Raw genomic sequence first — 19,665 nt, 5'->3', positions numbered from 1 at the left:
TGCTAGAAGGTCAAAATGGCCAGCTAAGCTGAACCTCTGCAGAAAGGGCCTGAGACACAGAGAATCTGGATACCAAGGGCGACCTGGAGGTTAAGGTCCAGAGCCAAGTCCAGAATCCCAGGGCAGGTTGGACTTTGAGAGGTCCCCTCTCCTAGCAGCAAGGTGGGATGTTGTCCAAGCCATTCTGATCAGTTACCTGCTAAGCCTCAGGCACCATACGAATCTCAGCTCTGGTGGGGGTTGGCCCAATTTCCTAAAATAGTTGATGCAAGCAAGTTGGACTCCTGACTCTGGAAATAAAGCCTTTTGGGAACTGGACCATTCTTAGCCATCAACTCCTTTTTTTTTAAAGCATCACCTTTCATTTTATAGAAGAAACTGGAACCCAGAGAGGTTGAGTCATGAGATCATGATCACACAGCTGGGCTAGAGGGAGGGCCGCTATTGCCTCTGAGTCTGTGGCTCTTTTCAGCCTCCTGAGTTGTTCTGTGGGTTGAAAGCCTTGCCTGGCTCCCTGGCCAAGCTGAGTCTGGATCTGGACAGCTGGTTGGGGTATGGAGAAAACACAGCAGCCATGAGCCCAGACGGTGGCTCCCCGGTTTTCTCTAGTGCCATTCCTCCAGCCATCTTTCCCTCATTTTCCAGCTCCTCCCTCTTGTCCCCTCAGGGTTATACACGCTCAGCTCAAAGTTGTTCCTTGCCTGATTGCATCTGAGAGCTGAAAACACAACGCTAATTAATGTGTCTGTGACTCTGGGTTTGGCTGCGGGCGGGTCCCACACCCTCCCCAGAGCTGGCCAGGCTCTGAGAACTGGCCCTCTGGCTTCTCTCGGCCTGCTGCCGGCAGATGCATATTTTAACAACACACATCTGTTGGCTATATAATCTCTCGTATTTGCCCTCCTCACTTGGTGCTTTGATGGAAGACCCCCCGAGGCCTCCCTCTGTTCCAGCCAAAGTGTTTGCTTTGCAATTTCGTCGGAATACCATCTGATTCTGCTCTCACATCTTCTGCAGGTTCTAATCAGGCTCTTACTTTATTTAATTAAAAATCTATCTCAAGCAAATACAGACTAAATTAGGAAGCTCTCTCATTCCTGGGAAGGCAGCCCCCCTCAGGGAAGAGGCTGGGATATTTTCCAGGGCTGAGATGTCACAGCAAAGCAGATGGGGTCTTGGTTGGGATGGAAGGCAGCCGGGCTAGGATGCATATGACCACCTCCCTCCCTTCTGCTAAACAGCCATTCTGTCCGGCCACTCACCCCAGACCAGGGCTCCCTTTTCAGCCTTACACCTTGGAGAAACTTTGCCAAGAAGAACCCTGCAGGACCCATGGGGAAGGGGGATCTGTGGGACTGAACAGGACCTGGAGTGGGCACGTAGTGGGGCTTATAGGAATGGCTGAGGATGGAGGCCTAGGGAGTCCCCAAGGAGTTAGGACTGCAAAGCCTGGGTAGCTGCTTTTTGCTCTGGTTCAGTGTGCTTAGACAAGTTTAATAGACAAGATGCCTGAAATCCTAGCTACTCAGGAGGCTGAGCTTTGAGGATCACTGTTTGAAGCCAGCCTGGGCAGACAAGTCTGTGAAACTCTTCTCTCCAATAAACTACTAAAAAAAAAAAAAAAGGTGTGGCTCAATTGGTAGAGTCTAGCCTCGAGTACGAAGAGGCTTATGGACAGTGCCCGGGCCCTGAGTTCAAGCCCCAGGACTGGCAAAAAAAAAAAAAAAAAGAGTTACACTGAAGGGATGCTGCTGGGATCTATAAAGGCACCCCTTGTTCAGCTGATCTCCAGACTCTCCCCACAAACCCAGCTCGGTTCCCAGAAGTAATGCCAGGCCAGGCCCCTGTGGAAAGGGAAGGAGGAACAAATGCCTTCTAGACATGATCCAGGATCTTAAAGCTCTGCTCTGAGAAGCCTGGCTCCTAACTAGCTGGACAGATGACATTCTGCTGGCATTTGGGACCAGGAGACTGGCTTGGAGCTGGAAAATGTGGAGGTGTTTTTAAATGTTAATTAAGCTGTGTGACCTCCTGCAATTGCCTTTGCCTCTCTGAGTCTCTCCCTTTGCTTATCTGTAAGTCATTTGGACTTTGAATACATTGGGCTTTGTTGTCTGACTGAGATAGCAGTGGGGAGACAGGCTGAGTGGCCAGGTTTAGCTGTGAGCTGACACGCCTTAAGGACAAGATGAGTCTGCATAGATTTTAACTTCTGCATCCAGTCAGGAGAGTGGACAATGCTGCAATTTTCCTTTTCCCAGCATCCTCTGCTCCTCTTTAGAAAGAATCTTTGAAAGATGATTATCCTACAATTTTGCTTAGCAAATGTGCTCTTGAAGTTTGTAATCTCCAAATCAGGGAGAGAGAGAGACAGAGAGAGACAGAGAGAGACAGAGACAGAAACAGAGACAGAAACAGAGAGAGAGACAGAGAGACAGAGAGACAGAGAGAGAGGCTCTGTCTGGAGGCTAAGATTTGAAGATCATGGTTCAAAGCCAGCTGGAACAGGAAAGTTTATTAATCTCTTATCTCCACGTAAGTAACCACCCCAAAGCAGAAGTAGAGCTGTGGCTGAAAGTTAGAGTGCTAACCTTGAGTGTAAAGCTCAGGGACAGTGTCCAAGGTCCTGAATTCAAGAACCATGACCAAACAAAACAAACAAAAAAGAAAGAAAGAAAGAAAGAGAATGAAAAAAAGAAAGAAAGGAAGAAAAGGAAACAAAAATTTCTAAGCCCCCAGCCTTCTTTCTCTCTTTCTCTCTCTCTCTCCCCCCCCCCTCTACCTCACTTAGAATTCCTGTCTCATTTGGGGTGTGTGTGGAGGGGGCAGGGCTGTTGATCCCTTTTACAATGGATGCACCTCTTAAGGCCCGCCTCCAGCTCAGTCATTCAGCCTATTTACCCCATGGGACAGTTCATTTCCCATCTCTCTCCTTGTAGGCCAGAGGAGACTTGCGGGGTGAAGGTTGGTGAGGTTGGCCTTGCTCTCCTCCCTGCCTCAGCCTAACTCCGAGCTGGTAAGTGGTCCTCTGGGGCCTGTCTACTGCGTGCTTAGAATCATCTGTCCCGTGTGTTTGGCTGTGTAGATCTGAAGATAACCTGACATGCTCTTAAATATTTCATCTCTGAGCAGCCGTGCCTCTTATCTGCCAGGACCCGAGGCAGAACCCCAGCTGCTGACCCTGTCTTCACAGCTCCGTAGCAGCTGCCCAGCCTGGGTAGCTGGGCTTCTCTCTCCTGCCTGTCCTGGTTCAAGCCACACAGGCTTGGAGGACATACACCCAGAAGGGGCTGGGGAAGGGTGTAAGGAGTTCTGGCTCAGCCTAGGCCAGGCCCTCCGCTTCTTTGAGCCTCAGTTTCTCACTTAGGGTAGCAATCTCTGACCCTCACAAGTGGGCCAGCAGCAGCGGAGGTGAGTGAGCAGCAGAGCTTTGAGGGTTTGCTTCAAGCTGCTTAGCAAATGTGAGCTATCATATCATTACTTTAGTGCAAGGCCTGCTTCTCTGCTCTGTGTCCCTGATTCTCTAGAACAGCTGGACAGAGATCCTCCAGAACATCATCACAACAGAGAAGGGAGACGACCAGGACTGAGATCTACAATGGCTCCAGGAATGTGAGGGGCCACCAAGCGAGCCCATTCCCTCCACAGACCTCAGGCGGGCCTGAGACCATGGACCTCTTCAGGAGAGCTGTCCAGGGGACATGTGGGGTGAAAAGCAAGGGGAAGATTGGAAGAAGAACCTTACATGGACCCCAGAACCAGGATTGCCAGGAGCCATGGGGGTGAGGTAGGAGGAGCCAGAGTTGCTGCTATTTCCTATGGACACAAGTCATGGGGGAAATCAAGCTCCAGGCTGACTCTGAAGTGGAACGGGAGAGGAGGGCTCAGGAAGAAGGGGTGCACAGATCATGCCACACACCCTCTCTGTACCTGGCCCTCTTCACATTGTAGAGTATCCAGAAGCCTGCATTAGCCTTCCTGCCCATCCAGAAAGAGCCTCCTGGAGCATCTGTCCCTGTGTGCACGTGGCTCTTACCCAGGACAGTGAGGCGTGCAGGGCGGGACCGGATGGCGGCCTGGATGGCCTGGCACTCGTACACAGCATCGTCCTGCAGCTCTGCCCTCAGGATCTTCAGGTGATGCTCTCCCGACAGGTGGTTCCCCACCACTAGGTACTGTGGGTAGCCTGTGGAGGAAGACAGCAGGCGGGTGAGAAGATCTTTGTCAGCTTATTTCCCAGTGGCAATTCGTGGGTGCCACAGACCCTGGAGAGAAGGGTTCCTAAAAGCTGCACTCTGCAAAAGCAAAGCACACTCAAGAAAACACACAGAGTGATCCACAGCAGATGTGGGCAGAGCATCTGGTCTCCTCTTTCCCTTTTTTGCCCAGAAAGTTTTTTCCAAGAAGAGATGGAGGGAGAATCTGACACCTGACCTGTATCTAGCACACCAGATGATCTTTTTCTGCATAGTAAGCCAGCCTTGGTCCTTAGAGTGATTTCTTCCCTAACTTGTAGCACTCTCTCCACTGACAGCCTGGAGTCCCTGCTTGCTCCCTGGGTTTTGGTTTCATGTTGTTTTGCTTGTTGATTTTGGTAGTACTAGTGTACTTGGCGGGTGTTCTGTCATTCTGAGCTATAAGCCCAGTGGATTGTTTTGGGGGAGGGTACTGAGGCTTGAACTCAAGGCCTGGGCACTCTACTTCTAGAATTTCTTGGTGGTTAATTGGAGATCAGAGTGTCTCAGATTTGTCTGCCCAGTCTAGCTATGAACCTTGATCCTCAGATCTCAGCCTCCTGAGTAGTAGGTTTGTAGTTAGGATTGCATGATCCCAGCATTTTTTGCTTTACTTAATTTTTCAGTGAGCGTCTTGTATTTTTGCCCACGGGTGGATGAAGTTGGACTGTTATCCTCCTACTTAGATCTCCTGCAAAGCTAGGACTACAGGAGTATACCATCATGCCTGCCTTATTGGTTGGGTGTATATTAGCTTTTTACCTAGGCTGGCCTTAAACCATGATCCTCCTGGATTCTACCTCCTGAGTGGCTGGAGTTACAGGCATAAGCCGCCACTCTTTCCCTCTTTACTTGAGTCTCAAAAAGCTCCTATGTTTCTGCATATGAATAAATAAAGCATGGATTTCCCCTGGTGGTCTGTCATCTATTGTGAGTTTCAGACTAAAATGGTGACATTTTCAGAGGGAAGAGGGAACATTTAAGTTTCTCTCTACACTAGGGCAGAGGTAGAAAGATGTAGATGGCAGCAGGCACAGAAGTGGGAGGTGTGCTCAGTGTAGGAAGCACAATAGCAAGACTTTCCCAGGGTGGTGTGTGTGTGTGTGTGTGTGTGTGTGTGCGCGCGTGTGCGTGTGCGTGCACGTGCATGCATATGTGTATGTGTGTGCATGGGTGCATGTGTGTACATGCATGCAGATTTGTTGGTTTGGTAAGAGAATCAGAGAGGCAAGTATTAGATAAGAAAGGCTAGAGAAGAGTTGAAAATGGTAAGTAGGGACAGACTTAATTGGCTCATTGCCCTGGGAAGTGGTATGCTTAGTACTATGGTCTACTAATGCACATGTACTACATGATCCTCATAAATGGGGAAAGAAAGAGACAGAGAGACATAGAGAAAGAGATATACAGAGACAGACAGAGAGACAGAAACACACAGAGAGACACAGGTTCATGAGAAAACAGAACAGTAAGGGAGAGAAGGAAGGAAAGCACAAAATGCTTGGAAAAAAGATCAAAAGCAACTTTTGGTGAAAAGTTTTGTCTCAGGATGGATAGGAAGTAGAAATCCAGGCCCGGCTGACCGGTGTCTAGGGACTCCTGGACACCTTAAACCATTGTAGTCCCTTTCTAGTCATTCTGTTTTCCCATCTCCCAAACCCCAGGGCCTGATTAACCACTTAGGAGACTCTCCTGATACTTAGGAATTTGGGGCCCCTTATACCACTGGCAATGAATAATAGATAAATAAAAGTTTGAGGTTGATAAATCATTAATCAGCTTTCCCCGCTGCCCTGTGGAGTAGAATATAAATGCCGACTTAAGTCATGGCTGGCCAGGCGGGGCTGTTTCTCTCTCTTGTCTGGATCTTGGGCTCTAAATCTCCTTAGTTTATCCAGGCAAGATACATTTTCCATTGTTCCATTACCCCAACCATCTCTTTACCATGGGATTTACAGATAGACTCCCACATTTCCTCCCTGCCCTGGTTGCTCTCTCCTCTGCTTCCACTTGCATCTGGTAGCCCCCAAATGGCTTTATTTTCTAAAGGACTCTTGCCAGGACAAGTGACAGTTCTCAGAACAAGGCCTAGGAGGACAGGAGTGGACACATTTGGTCCCCCAAAGAGGAGACAAGGGCTTAAGCAAGTCAGAAACAGAGACAGACCCAAACAGAAGCCAACAAAGAGGCCGTTCAGTCACTCTCTTCAAAGATTTCCCAGACCCTTGTTGTAGGTCTGATGTGTAGCATTCATGGGCAGTATTCCCCGCAGGAATACTCCTGGAATTTTCTTAACTATTTGGATTGTTAAAGAAGGACCTGCACCATCACAGAGGGTAACAAGGTCCCTCACACTGGATGAAAGATTGGGCCAGGTGGGCTCTAAGACCATTTCATTTGCATAAGCCTAGGGCCCAGAGATAAGACAGGTAAGTAGCTGCCATCCTCTATCAGACGTCCCAGCATGCACTGCAGGCTTCCCAGGCAGTGGAGCCCTTCCTGGCTCTAACATTGTCCTCACCATGCTAGCACAGAGCCATGGCCTCCATAGTTGAGCCAGAAAAGCACACAAGATCAGCTTTCTCTGCATCCCCCCACCCACCCCAGGGAATTTCCTGCCTTGTTACCCATCCTTCTGCCTGCTAGTGGTAAAGGAAAGGCACCCAGGTGAGCGAGGCTGGAGGAGCTGGTCCCGGCAAGGGGCTAGGGTGGGATTCCTGTGCAATCTTCCCCTTGCTGCTGCCTTGAAGGCAGCTGGCTCACTGCCTGGGCCCCTCCAGCCCAGCCTCTGGATCCCGCTGTCCTGTGATTAGTCTCTGATCTCCTGCAGGCATCTTGGCTGGAGCTGGTGTTTTTGTTGTCTTGCAAGCTATCAGCAGCAGGATTTCTCTCTCATGAGTTGCCGAAAACATCAGTGATGGGTTTGTTTGTATTTGCCTAATTAGGTGTCGAGCTGCGATGCTATCCCAAGGATTGGCAGCATCTTTGCAAAACATATTCAGAGGCAATAGATTCTGAGGAACTTTTAGCTCCTTCTACAGAATCCCTACTTTCTATTGGCAAAGGTGGTAAAACTATGGAGAGTCTGGGTGCTCAGCTACACTGCCTAGGTTAGTTGTATTTCCTCAGTCTGTTGTCTTGGGCTGTCTTGGATGAGGTACTTTAACTTCTTTGTGACTTGGTTTCCTTATCAGTATAATGGAGAGTGACAATACCAGTCCTCTATAGGCAAAGATTCAATAGGCTAATCTATGAAAAATACCTGGCTCATGATGACTAATGTATAAATGCTACTTTAAATAAAACATAGTGAGGTTAGGCAAAGGGTTCCATCTCTGGAATCAACAGCGGACAGGGTAGGTGATCCTTTGGGGTAGCCAAAAGGAGTCTGTGTATTGGGGTTGGTTATGTCATTGAATTAATTTCTTCATCAACTGTGCCTTGGTTTACCTGCCCCTCCCCCAAGTAGACCATTGTAAATTTATGAGATAAAATCTGAGAAGCACTTTAACTTCTTAGGGAAAAATTCTGTGTTCTTAGCCATATGGGAGAATGTGTTTATAAATCACTTAACATAAAAAAAGTGTTTCTGGCCTTGTGTTTATAAGTCACTGTTTTCAATGTTTCTGGCCTTGGATAGAGAACATTAGGTCTACATTGAGGGTATCATTCTCAGTGGACCGAATGGGGTGACACTGTACAGATGTAAGCCAGTTGCAGATGGCGGAGGCACTCAGTTTCCCTGCAGGAAAATGTCCATGGCATTAAGTGCTCTACAGGTGAACAGAATTCTTTCTCTTCCTTGTAAGGAAAGTGAGCAGTATTTATTGAGCCTGTGAGAACCTATCATCACGGTCAGACTGATGTTTTGGAACAAGCGAGGTAACGTGGAGTATTTCTCAGGAGCTTGAGCTGTTTGTTCTTCTTGGCACCTTCTTTCTGTAACCAGATCAAGTTGGAAGAAAGTAGATCTCCAGTCATTCAAGTCTGTTGTTCTTTAGCACAGGGCGGGCTCTGATCTGAGATCTCAGAAAACCACTTATGGCCAGGTGCTGGTGGCTCATGCCTGCAATCCTAGCTACTCAGATGGCTGAGATCTGAGGATTGCGGTTTGAAGCTAGCTGGGGCAGAAAAGTCTGTGAGACTCTTATCTCTATTAACCACCACCAGAAAACTGGAAGTGGAGCTGTGGGTCATAGTGATAGAGTGCTAGCTTTGAGTAAAAGAGCTCAGGGAGAGCATCCAGGTCCCGGGTTCAGGGAGCTTCCCCTCACTGTGATGACCATTTATGAACCATCCCTTATGACCTACAACCTCCTCTCAGCCGCCTTGGACCTAACAAGACTCCTGTTTATGACCTAACATCAAAAGCCATCCTCCACGATCACACACAGCCTTCCTATGAAGCAGCAGTGCAGGGCTAGGCTCAGTGCCATCCCGAATACGAGCAATTCTCGTTTGGAAAGGTCATATCCTTCTCTGGTTTCTACAGGGTGAGGGAATTCAGAGCCTCAAAATTGGTTGGTCCCCATAATACTTAAGCTTTATGGCAGCACAGTATATTTTGGAGATATTATTGTGTATTTTATCCATGCTCAGCCCAGCTGCAGCATTCAAACCCAGTGACTGCTATTGACCATTGCTATAATGTTTCAATATACATTTTTTGGGGGCGAGATATAACTCACATTTTAAAATATTAATTTCCCAGTCATAGGTTCCTGCGTGTACTTCGATTTTTTTTTTTATTTCCCTGCAGCTTTACACCAGGAACGAGGCAAAAGCACTTCTCAGCTGAATACGTATTTCTCACTGAGCCTCCGCCCTCCGCCATTCCCAAAGCCCAGGGAGAACCACACCCAGCTCTGTCCTTCTGAACTTTACTGCGTGTGTCAACCCTAGCAAGTAGCCATGGTCCTACCTGAGTAGGACTGAGTAATAATGGCCAATGGGTGAGTGACCAGGAAGATGGCTCCATTCCTTTTTTTTTCCCAGGGAAGAGTGTACATTGGAAAGGTTCTTAGCTGAGCTTGTGGTGGCCATGAATACGACTTAACCAAAGACACAACATGGGAACTGACCAGGGAAGTCACATGGCCACCATTGGCAGCCGTGGGGACCCTCCCCCAGGGCAGACACTGCGTGGCTGAATGTGTTTGGAATTTATTATGAATCCTTCCTGTCCTTTCTCTTTTCTGTTCTTTGTTTCTCTTCTTTCATTGTTTTCTCTCTTCTTTCTTTTTACTCTTCTTTCCTTCCTTTAGTCTTCCTTCCTTCCTTCCTCTTTCTCTTTCTTTTCTTTCTTTCTTTCTTTCTTTCTTTCTTTCTTTCTTTCTTTCTTTCTTTCTTTCTTTCTTTCTTTCTTTCTCTTTCTTTCCTTCTTTCCTTACTTCCTTCTCTTTCTCTCTCCTTTCTCTTTTCTCTCTCCTTTTTTCTCCCTCCCTCCCTCCCTCATTCCTTCCCTCTCTCTTTCCCTTCCTCCCTCCCTCCCTCCTCCCTTCCCTTCCTTCTTCCCTTCCTTCTTTCCTTCCTTCCTTCCTTCCTTCTCTTTCTCTTTCCTTCTTCTTTTTTTTTTGGGTCCGGTCGTGGGGCCTGAACTCTGGGCCTGGGCGCTGTCCCTCAGCTCTTCAGCTCAAGGCTAGCGCTCTACCACTTGAGCCACAGCGCCACTTCTGGCTTTTTTTCCTGCTTATGTGATGCTGAGGAATCGAACCCAGGGCCTCATGCATGCAAGGCAAGCACTCTACTACTGAGCCACCTTCCTAGCCCTTTCCTTTCTCTCTTTTCTCTCTCCTCCCTCCCTCCCTCTCTCCCTTCCTCCCTCTCTCCCTTCCTCCCTCTCTCCCTCCCTCTTGTCCTTCCTTCCTTCTTTCCTTCCTTCCTTCCTTCCTTCCTTCCTTCCTTCCTTCCTTCCTTCCTTTCTTTCCTTCTTTGTACGTGGGCTTGAACTCATGACTCTTATACTGTCCCTTGGCTTTTTTTTTTTTTTTTGCATACTTTTGGTGCTCTATTCCAGCTCCACAGCTTTCACTTTAGCCTTTTTTTTTTTTTTTTTTTGGTGGTGGTTAATTGGGGATGAGTCTCATGGACATTCCTGCTGGGGTGGTTTTGAACTGGGATCCTCAGATCTTAACCTCTTAAGAGTTAGGATTTCAGGTGCAAGCCACCTGATTATAGGTGCAAAGCCCGGCTTTGTCTTTTCTTAGAAGTTACCACCAAGGCTAAACAGGACTTTTAAAAAATATGTTTTTTATTGTAAAAATACTGTACAAAGGGGTTACAGTTACATGAACAAGGTAATGAGTACATTTCCTATTAAGCATTGTTACCTCCTCCTTTGTTTTTCCCTACCATCCCTTCCTTCCCACCTCCACAGCTACACTCCCCCTCCTCCTACCTACCTCCTCCGCACCTAAGTTGTAATGTTCATTTTTCAACATAGTGTCTTGTACATCTCATTGTTACAATGGGTCAACCTGTATCCCTATTTAAGCATTTTGTTTTTTCCCTTCTCCTCCCCAAGTTAGAGAAGTGTATATACAAGATGCAGGACACCGACATCAAATACAGTGAAAACGGGTTATACCATTGGGAGGAACATACGAAGAAACAAAAAAATCACATGGTACATTATAAATACATTAGGAACAATAGCAAAAAGAAAAAACCACTTGTGTCCCTATCTTGGGGTTCATTTCTCTTAACATCATCTTATCTGGTCATAGGTACATAGCTTTTGACTTTTTCTGCTTTCAGACATATACTAGTAATTGCAAATAAGGGAAACCATGGGAACTATGTTTCTTTGGGCTTGGCTTACTTCACTTAATATAATTTTTTCCAAGTTTTTCCATTTCCTAACAAATGGGGCAATGCCATTCTTTCTGATGGAGGCATAGAATTCCATTATCTATCTATCTATCTATATCTATATATCACATTTTCTTGATCCATTCATTTACTGAGGGGCATCTGGGTTCTAACCAGGATTTTTAAATACAGCTTTCATTGACTTGATTCTCTTGTTGGATGGGATGATGGATCACACCTTGATAAAAGGTGATGTATTTGGGGCCCAGAAATAGGAACACTTGATTTGCAGAAATCAGGCTTGAAGTCAATCATGTCTGATACTGGCTCTCCACAGAACACTGGACTCATCACCAGAATGAAGGGCCTCTTGTAGTTCACTGACTTCTGAGGCCCCCCTCACTCCTAGAGATTCTAGATTCAGGACTGGTCTAGCTTGATTACCCATGGAATTGCAATGAGGATGGGAGGTTTGACCCCTCAATGTCTGCAGAGATGGGCCAGGGTGTTCTCTGTGGGAGTAGATGGGTGGAAGAGGCAGTGGCAGGTACTGGACCATTCTGGGGAGTTTGGAAGTACTCACTGGAGAGATCGCGGCCTACTCCCAGAGCCAAACCATCTTTGATCCACAGAACGAAGCCATCGTATTCTGGAATGGCGCACAGCAGCGTCACTGGCTGTCCAGATACCACCACCTGGTCCTGGGGCTGCTGGCTGAAGGAGTAGACTTGGCCTAGGAAAGGGAGAAGCACAATAGTCTGTTAGTGCAGGCAGCTGTACCTGAAGAGCTTTCCTCAAGTTCTGGAACCAGAGTTGGCCCTGGGGCATGGACTTCCTCCAGAGTTTCTTGCTGGCCCTCTGACCTATCCGGTATCTCTTGCTTTTGTGGATTGATCCCTTCCCCTTCCCCCTCTATTCAACCTCTCTACTAATCAGTCTGTACTCCACCAAGGGGCCAGCCATGCTCTTAGGTTCCACAGGCCACGCCCAGCCACCTTTGGAACAGGCCACTCTCTTCTAACCATGGGACATTTTCTTAACTCTTCTTGCTTTCAAAGTCATGCGAGTTTTGTAAATCCTGAGAGTACAAAGGATCAGGAGTGGTAAGCGCTGGTGATTGTGTTTCACTGTATCCTCTCCCTATCCTGTCCCTTTTTTTTTTCTTTGAAAAACCTCTTGTTTCCATTTCCTGGAGTTCATTTTGATAAATAATATTTTATATGATCAGAGGCGCGTAAGTATTATGCCTTTCTGTTCTTCTCCTCCTTTGGCCTCCCTGTGTGTGAATGCCTAGAGTCCCATATATTTTATCATGTCCCCATTTATTTTAGAACTAGCTTCTGCAAATGAGAGAAAACATGCACTGTTTGTCTCTCTGAGCTTGGCATACTTTACCTAACATGATTTGTTCTAGGTCCATCCATTTCCCTGCAAATGGCATAATGTTATTCTTTCTAATGGCTGTGTAAAAGTCCATTATAGGTACCACATTTTTTTTTTGATCCACTCATCTATTGTAGGGCACCTGGGTTGTTCCCATAGCTTGGCTATTGTGAATAGTGCAGCAATGAACATGAGTGTGCAAGTGTCTTTATGGTAGAGGCCCATGAGTGGTATGGCAGGGTTGTAGGGAAGAACTATGTTTAGTTTTTTAAGGACTACTCCGGACTACTGTCCAGAGTGGTTGTACTCTTTTCCTTTATCACTATCCTCTCCTTCTCTGCAGCAGGCCCTGCTCAGCCTCCCTGAAGCCTATGTGTCCCATCCACAATTCTGAATAAGGTAACACAACGATCTGCACGACCAGTTCATGTTCTATTACACAAACATGCCACGTGTACAAGGCACCAAGTTCTTCTCTAACGTTCTCAAGAGAATATTAGCTCATTAATATTTATTTTATTCTTAAAACAATCTAAAAATAGTAGGCACTATTTTTTTTTTTTAAATTCCCATTTTCCAGAAGAGGAAGCAAAACACAGGTTGGTGAGGAGATGTAACTGGGGTGAGCTGGCTCATCACTCTCTCCGTTCCTGGGTGCTTACTGTGCTTGCAGAAGCCATGAAAACAGCACCCACAGGGAGCATCATCAGATTTCAGCAGGGGGTAGGAAGTAAGGACTTAGTTCACTGAACTTCCCAGTGAGCTGTCTGTGGTGGGGTGAGGGATGGGAATCTAATTCTTCTTGGCTCTGAAGACAAATTCTCCCATGCTGGGCTGCAGTGACCTAAGTCTGACCTAGAGGCAGGCATTGGAGAAGGGAGGTGGTGTGATCCTGTTCCTGGGAGGGACACATTTGAACGGACAATGGCATACAGGGTCATCAGTGCATTACACGACCTCCTTTTCCCTGTAGTCTATCTACTTAGGTTTCAGGGCATGTACCGCCCTCATTTTAAAGGACAAAAACCCCACGATCAGAGAGACATAGTGACCTGCTCAAGGTCACACAGTTAAAGAATGGTGGAACCTGGCTTGTCCTGTTGGTATTCTTAGTCCTTGCTCTTGCTTAACCCTGCAGATGTAGACATACGAAAAAGGGAAATGGAGCCAGCTGCTGCCATGGCTTCTCCCCTCCAACCCAGCACCACTGAGATCCGAGGCACTGGTTGCTGTCTTTCTAGGGAGCACAAAGCCCAGGCCTGGAGTGCACGTGGACTCCAGCTCTCAGCAGCAGGTGGGGTCGGGAAGATGAGGGAAGCTGGGTTTGCAGTGGAGAGTGAGGTAGAACCCCAGGGCAGGAAACAACCCTGCACAGGTGTCAACTCAGCAGGCAGGTGGCTGGTTTGCAGCCTGGAGAGGGTCTGGCTGCGTCTCTGAAGAGGCTGGTTAAAAACCAAATTGGCCTTGGCTTGTGGAAATAATACTTTTTTATTCTGATTTGAGCTTTACAAATTAGTTTTCATAGGACATTTTAATCAGCTATGGATAGTGGAATTTTTTCCTCTCTCTTCAAGTTTTCTGTTGTAATTGGACTATTTTTGGCAGCAAAACAAGAGAGAAAAGAAGGGAAGAGATGCGTGAGGAGAAAAGGAAGAGGGGTGAAGGGAGGAGGGCAGGAGAGAAGTAGAGAGTGATGAGAAAAGGAAGAGAGTGACAGACAGGAGGAGGGAGAAGGGGAAGAGGAAGAGGAGAGGAGGAGGAAGAAGAGGAAGAGAGGATAAGATGAGAGAAGGAGGAGGGAGAGGAGGAGGAGGAAGAAAGGGAGGGGAGGAAGAAGGAGAGAGGTAATAATAGCAGTAATAGTGGTAGAGGGGAGGAGGGGGAAGAGGAAGAGAAGGAAGGAAAAATAGTAGGAGGAGGAGAGGGAGAAGAGGGAGGGAGGGAGGGAGAGAGGATTCCTTCTGTAAGCCCTTTCTCTCTGCCTTAATGGTGATTTCACAGCTCATTCTTTTATCTGGAAATCTTTCTTGCAAGAAGGACAGTGTCAAGGCAGCCGCAGTAGCCACCAAGATTGTGCTATCAGAGAGAATTATCAAGTTGTCAGCTGGGAGCTGAAGGGACTGTAATGAGAAGGCTCTCAATGAAGTGGTGCCTGAGTCCTTTGAAATGTCCCTTATTAGGTGTGTGTGTGTGTGTGTGTGTGTGTGTGTGTGTGTGTGGTAACTTCTATTTGCTCTTCTTCCATCCTGTTTTCCTTTGGTATAAGGAGCAGAGGTATTAGTAAGAACCCTTGGGAACCTGGGGACAGGAGACAGGGGGGTAAGGGCCAGTTCTTGGTGGTCACTATAGAAACCAGGCTCTGGAAGACAGTCATGGGTGTGAGTTCAGATGGGTGGAAAGAGCCACGAAGGTGAGCTCTGTGCCTAACCACAGTGCCACTTTGGAAAGGTTCTTAGAACCAGGAGTTGGGATCAGGCACTAGATACCTCTGAATAACACCTGGAGCCTGTCTTCCCCATGATCTCTTTGTGAGACCTACCATTTGACCCTTTCCCCCACTCTGTCCTCCCTCTCCCAGTGGCCATCTGCTGGCTGCTCACTAGTGTTTTGCCGCTGTGACAAAATACCTCATGTAAACAACTTAAAGCAGAAGCAGGAGATACTGTAGCTCATGACTTCAGAAGGTTCAAGTCCACTATGGCTTGGCCCCTTATGCTTGTGTAGGACTTCAGGGTGGACAAGAAACAGAGAGAATGTCTGTGCAAATCAACTACTTCCCTCTTTATTCCATCTCAGGCCCCAGACTAAGGCATGAGGCCACCCATATTTTTGGATATATCTTCCCCTTTAGTTAATCATCTCTGGCAACACCATCAACATATCCAGATTTATGCTTATTATTATCTCTTTTTTTTCTAGTCCTGGGGTTTGAACTCTGGGCTGGGGCACTGTCCCCAAACTCCTTTTTTTTTTTTTTTTGGTCCGGTCGTGGGGCCTGAACTCTGGGCCTGGGCACTGTCCCTCAGCTCTTCAGCTCAAGGCTAGCACTCTACCACTAGAGCCAGAGTGCCACTTCCGACTTTTTTCTTTTTTTGCTTATGTGGTGCTAAGGAATCGAACCCAGGGCCTCGAGCATGCAAGGCAAGCGCTCTACCACTGAGCCACCTTCCCAGCCCCCCAAACTCCTTTTGAATAAGGCTAGCACTCTGCTACTTAAGCCACAACTCCACTTCTGCTTTTTCTGTGAGTAACTGGAGATAAGAGTTTCACAGACTACCTGCCTGGGCTGGTTTTGAACTACGATCTTCAGATCTCAGCCTCTTGAGTACCTAGGATTACAGGCATGAACCACCAGCACTTGGCTGCTTTATGAATCTCATAGATGTTTCCTTCTCAATCCAGTCAAGTCCACAATCAAGGTGAACTATCTTACTCAACTTCTCCAAACCTTTAGTGAGCATCTACTCATGTTCATAAAAAAATGAAGAACCAGAATGGATCTCCTTGTGGGAAGAGGCCATGGCTGTCTTTTCTACCTACACCCCCAGAGCCTGGACCAGTGTGTGAGCATCAGATGTACCTCTGTTAAATGCTCCTGGGTGGTACTTATGGCTCCGCCTACTCAGGTTTGTCTCCTGAGATCTCTGGTCACTGCAGGAAAATTGCTTTTTCATTGTAAACTACTGACCAGGCAGATATTGTGCTGAGCACACCTCGCAGAGGGAAAAAAGTGAGAAATAAAAGGGGAAAGCTAGAGTCTCAAGGTATCATGCTTGACAGAAGAAAAAAAAATCACAGTGTTACTCATCTGAGACCTAATGGATGCTCCATCTGGGTCTTTGAATGTACACATATCACCTGCAATGCATTCTGGACATTACTCCCCATATTTTCCAGATGAACTGAATGTTATAGTTTGGATCTTAAATACCCCCCAAAAGCCTACTTGTTAAAGGCCTAGGCTTTTTTTTTGTCAGTTGTGGGGCTTGAGCTCAGGGCCTGGGTGCTGTCCTTGAGCCTCTTTGTGTTGAAAGCTAGCTCTACCACTTGAGCCATAGCACCACTTCAGGTATTTGAGTAGTTCATTGGAGATAAGAGACTCATGGGGACTTTAGTGGCCAGGCTAACTTCAAACCATGATCCTCAGATCTCAGCCCCTGAGTAGCTAGGATTACAGGCGTGAGCCACTGGTGAAGCCTAGTCTTTAAGATGGTTCTACTGAGAAGCGGTAGAAACTCTAAGAGGTGGGGTTTAATTGGAGGTTCTCAGGTCATTGAGTCATTGCCCTGGCCCCAGCAGCAGGTCAAAGGAGGGACGATTGCCTTTAGCCCTCCTGAACAGAAAGTCAGGGTCACCTGGAATGCTTGCTCGTGATGCTAAGGAGCCCAACTATGCAAATTCATGTGTGGGTCAGAGGAGTTATCTGAATCCTGTTTACTTCTGACTTAGTGCTCAGGATATTTGATGCATTACTGAGTCTTCCTGGAAGGTTACTGGACTATGAGGGGTCAAATGATAGGTATCATGGAGAGGCCATAGAAAGCTATTCTGTGGGTTAAGAAAGGCTCTGCTTCATGAATGGGAGTTGGAATGGCAGAGCTTCCCTGGAAGAGGCGGGGGCCATGATAGGGGGATGTGAAGGAAAAAGATCATTCTGGAAGAGGAAGATCTACAAGCAAAAGAATGAGTGATGCCCTCAGCTGTGTGCCCGCAGGACCTGACAGACGATCACCTACCAGGATCAGAGTAGCAGACAGGACAAGGCCCACAGGGGCAATCTGGCCTGAGAAAGAACTCCACAGCTATCATTAGCAGCATAATGGAGCAAATTCTCATCTTATCCACACAATGGGGACCAGATATCTGTGCCCAGTGGAGGCCCAGGTGTAAGATCCTGCTATGTCAAGTGTCTCATAAAGGACTTATCTTCCTCCTCGTCCTTCTTGTCCATGAGTCTCTTCTGAGCCTGGAATTGCTTTTGAGATTTTATTTGTTTGTATTTGGAGCCACCAGGGTTTGAACTCAAGGCCTTGCACTGGCTAAGCAGGTGCTCTACTGTTGAGCCAGCCCTGAGACTGTTAAATCAGGGAGCAGAGCAGCCCATGTCATGCGGGGTCCTGGAGCTGAGAACAGCTCTGTAAACCTGAACTCACAGCCATCAGAAACTTGCTTCTCCTCCTCAGCTGGGCAGGTGAGGGATCTGAGCTCTCCTATCTTTACTGTGGCAGCCGGGCCCAGCCCATTTCAGATGCCTGCTGTGCCAGGTCAGCTGTGCAAAAAGAACTCAAATGTCACCGTCTGCTTTGCTATTAGTGACCAATTGAGGAAGGCTTAAGAATACTCATACTCCGGATAGTTATCGCTAGCTTTCTTCTAGCCCGGAGTGCGCAGCAAATTGCCTCTTATGAGATTAAGGAAAGCCGCCCCTGTCCTGAGAAGCAGCAAACAGGAGGAAGGGAAAGACAAGGAGCCAGCTCAGTGGCCTCCAGTGACAAAGGAACAGTGCCAGGTGGGGCAGGAAGGGACATAGGAGGATGTCTCAGGTCCTATCTTGAAGCCCAAATGTTGGCTTCTGTTGTTTACCTACTGGTCAGCACAGGGCCAGGAAATCCCCAGAATGCCATGTCATGACTTACTGGGGTTGGGGGGGGGGTTGCCAGGGGTTGGGGGGAAGGGTATGCAGGATAAGGGATTGTGGGAATGCACTAGCCTCCTGATTGACATCCAACTAACCAATCAGATTTTATAGGGGGAGGGCTGAAAGGGTGCTAGAAGTTGTGCCAACCCTAAGAAGGCCCTGGTGACCTCAGGCAGGGGCAGGAGCCATCTCTGTGGTCTCCAAGACCTTGCTGGTATGAGGGCAGAGGATAGGCTGCTAGGCTCTCTGCTGACAAGAGGCTCTAAGCCTGGAGGAAGCAGTTAGATGCCACTGGAGCTAGACTAAAGCGCTCTACATTGTTGGCTCTAGCGCCAACAGTGAGGCAAGATCAAGTCTCTAGGAAGGATTCACAGCGGGGCTGGCTTCTGCAATGGCTTGAGGACATAAACAAGACAGGGACAGGAAGGGGGTGCTCCCCAGAATGGGGAACAGACTAAGCAAGGCGTCGAAGTCAGAGTCTGCGTAGGAACTAAACGCATTCAACCTATGTGGGCTAGACTTGCTAGCTAGTTTTTGCCATTACAGATGTGTGTTCCTAGGAAAGCTGCTTAATCCCTCCGAGTCTCAGTTTAGCAAACAACGTTGGTAAGGCTGCTAGTGAGATGGCAATAGAACTTTTGATGCAGGGTGTACAGAGCCCTTTTTTGCCCCCCATGACAGCTGTCACTATGGACCTGATGTGATTGGCACAGAATGTATGGATAAAGATGTAAGCCATCGAGAAGGACAGGAGGATTTCCCATGGATCCTCCATGGGAAGAAGTCTGCATTTCGTGAGAAGTCATCAAAGGCTTTGGACCCAGATGCTCAGACCTGAGTTTGAGAAGGATCACAGTGATGGCGGTAAGGAGGATAGACAGATGGAGGAGACTAATCCAAAGATAGAAAGACCGATCAGGAAGATTTTCACTGTCCTAAGCACTAGACTAAAGCTGTATGAGTGCAAAGAAGAAAATAGGTTTAGATGCTGTTCTGAGGTAGGACTGACAGCAATTGATGGAGCTGAGGACCATAAAAGCAGTCGCCATGGAGAATGATGGTATTATTCACTGTCTCAGGAGGACAGTTAGGCTGGGACAAGGCAGTAAGTCTTGAGGTAAGTGTGTTGCTGGAGAAGGGCCTAGAATCATCTGGGGGAAGATTTCCTACATATAATTTTGTCCTTGGGTCTGGAGCATGGGAGAGACATGAATGACTCACATTTACTGAGTGCTTACTCTGAGCCAGGCAAGAGAAGAGGTGTTCTTATCTGTCCTGTTATTGCATGTTGACCTGGGAATTCTTCACAGTTGGAAAGGCAGAGATGTTGGTGTGACTCTTCAAGAGAGACAAGATTAATTTGGGCTGGGAGTGTCAGGAGTAGTGGCCTGGAATTGGATGTCCAACTCTTATCAAGGTTCATACCATCTTTGAATATTCCTTGTCCTATGTTGTTTGGGATTAGAAATGATGGGATTTCTTCTTTTCTTCTTCTTCTTCTTTCTTCTTCTTCTTCTTCTTCTTCTTCTTCTTCTTCTTCTTCTTCTTCTTCTTCTTCTTCTTCTTCTTCTTCTTCTTCTTCTTCTTCTTCTTCCTCTT

At 47.3% G+C, this 19,665-nt stretch overlaps 1 protein-coding gene across 1 annotated transcript in view; it reads right to left on the bottom strand.

Moving 5' to 3' along the window:
* Positions 1-19,665, bottom strand: part of Kirrel3 (kin of IRRE like 3 (Drosophila)) — a 111,440-nt gene that overhangs the window by 71,723 nt on the left and 20,052 nt on the right. Inside the window, exons 2-4 of the mRNA XM_013009456.1 lie at positions 11,629-11,778; positions 4,037-4,186; positions 3,746-3,816 (exon numbers count right to left, since the gene is read on the bottom strand). Coding sequence (XP_012864910.1) covers positions 3,746-3,816; positions 4,037-4,186; positions 11,629-11,778 — 371 coding nt within the window. The remainder of the gene's footprint in view (positions 1-3,745; positions 3,817-4,036; positions 4,187-11,628; positions 11,779-19,665) is intronic.

This window comes from Dipodomys ordii, unplaced genomic scaffold (genome assembly GCF_000151885.1).
Source record: "Dipodomys ordii isolate 6190 unplaced genomic scaffold, Dord_2.0 Scaffold10, whole genome shotgun sequence".
Taxonomy (NCBI): Eukaryota; Metazoa; Chordata; class Mammalia; order Rodentia; family Heteromyidae; genus Dipodomys; species Dipodomys ordii.
Note: the sequence above shows the minus strand (reverse complement) of the source record. Positions and strands in the feature narration are given on the sequence as shown.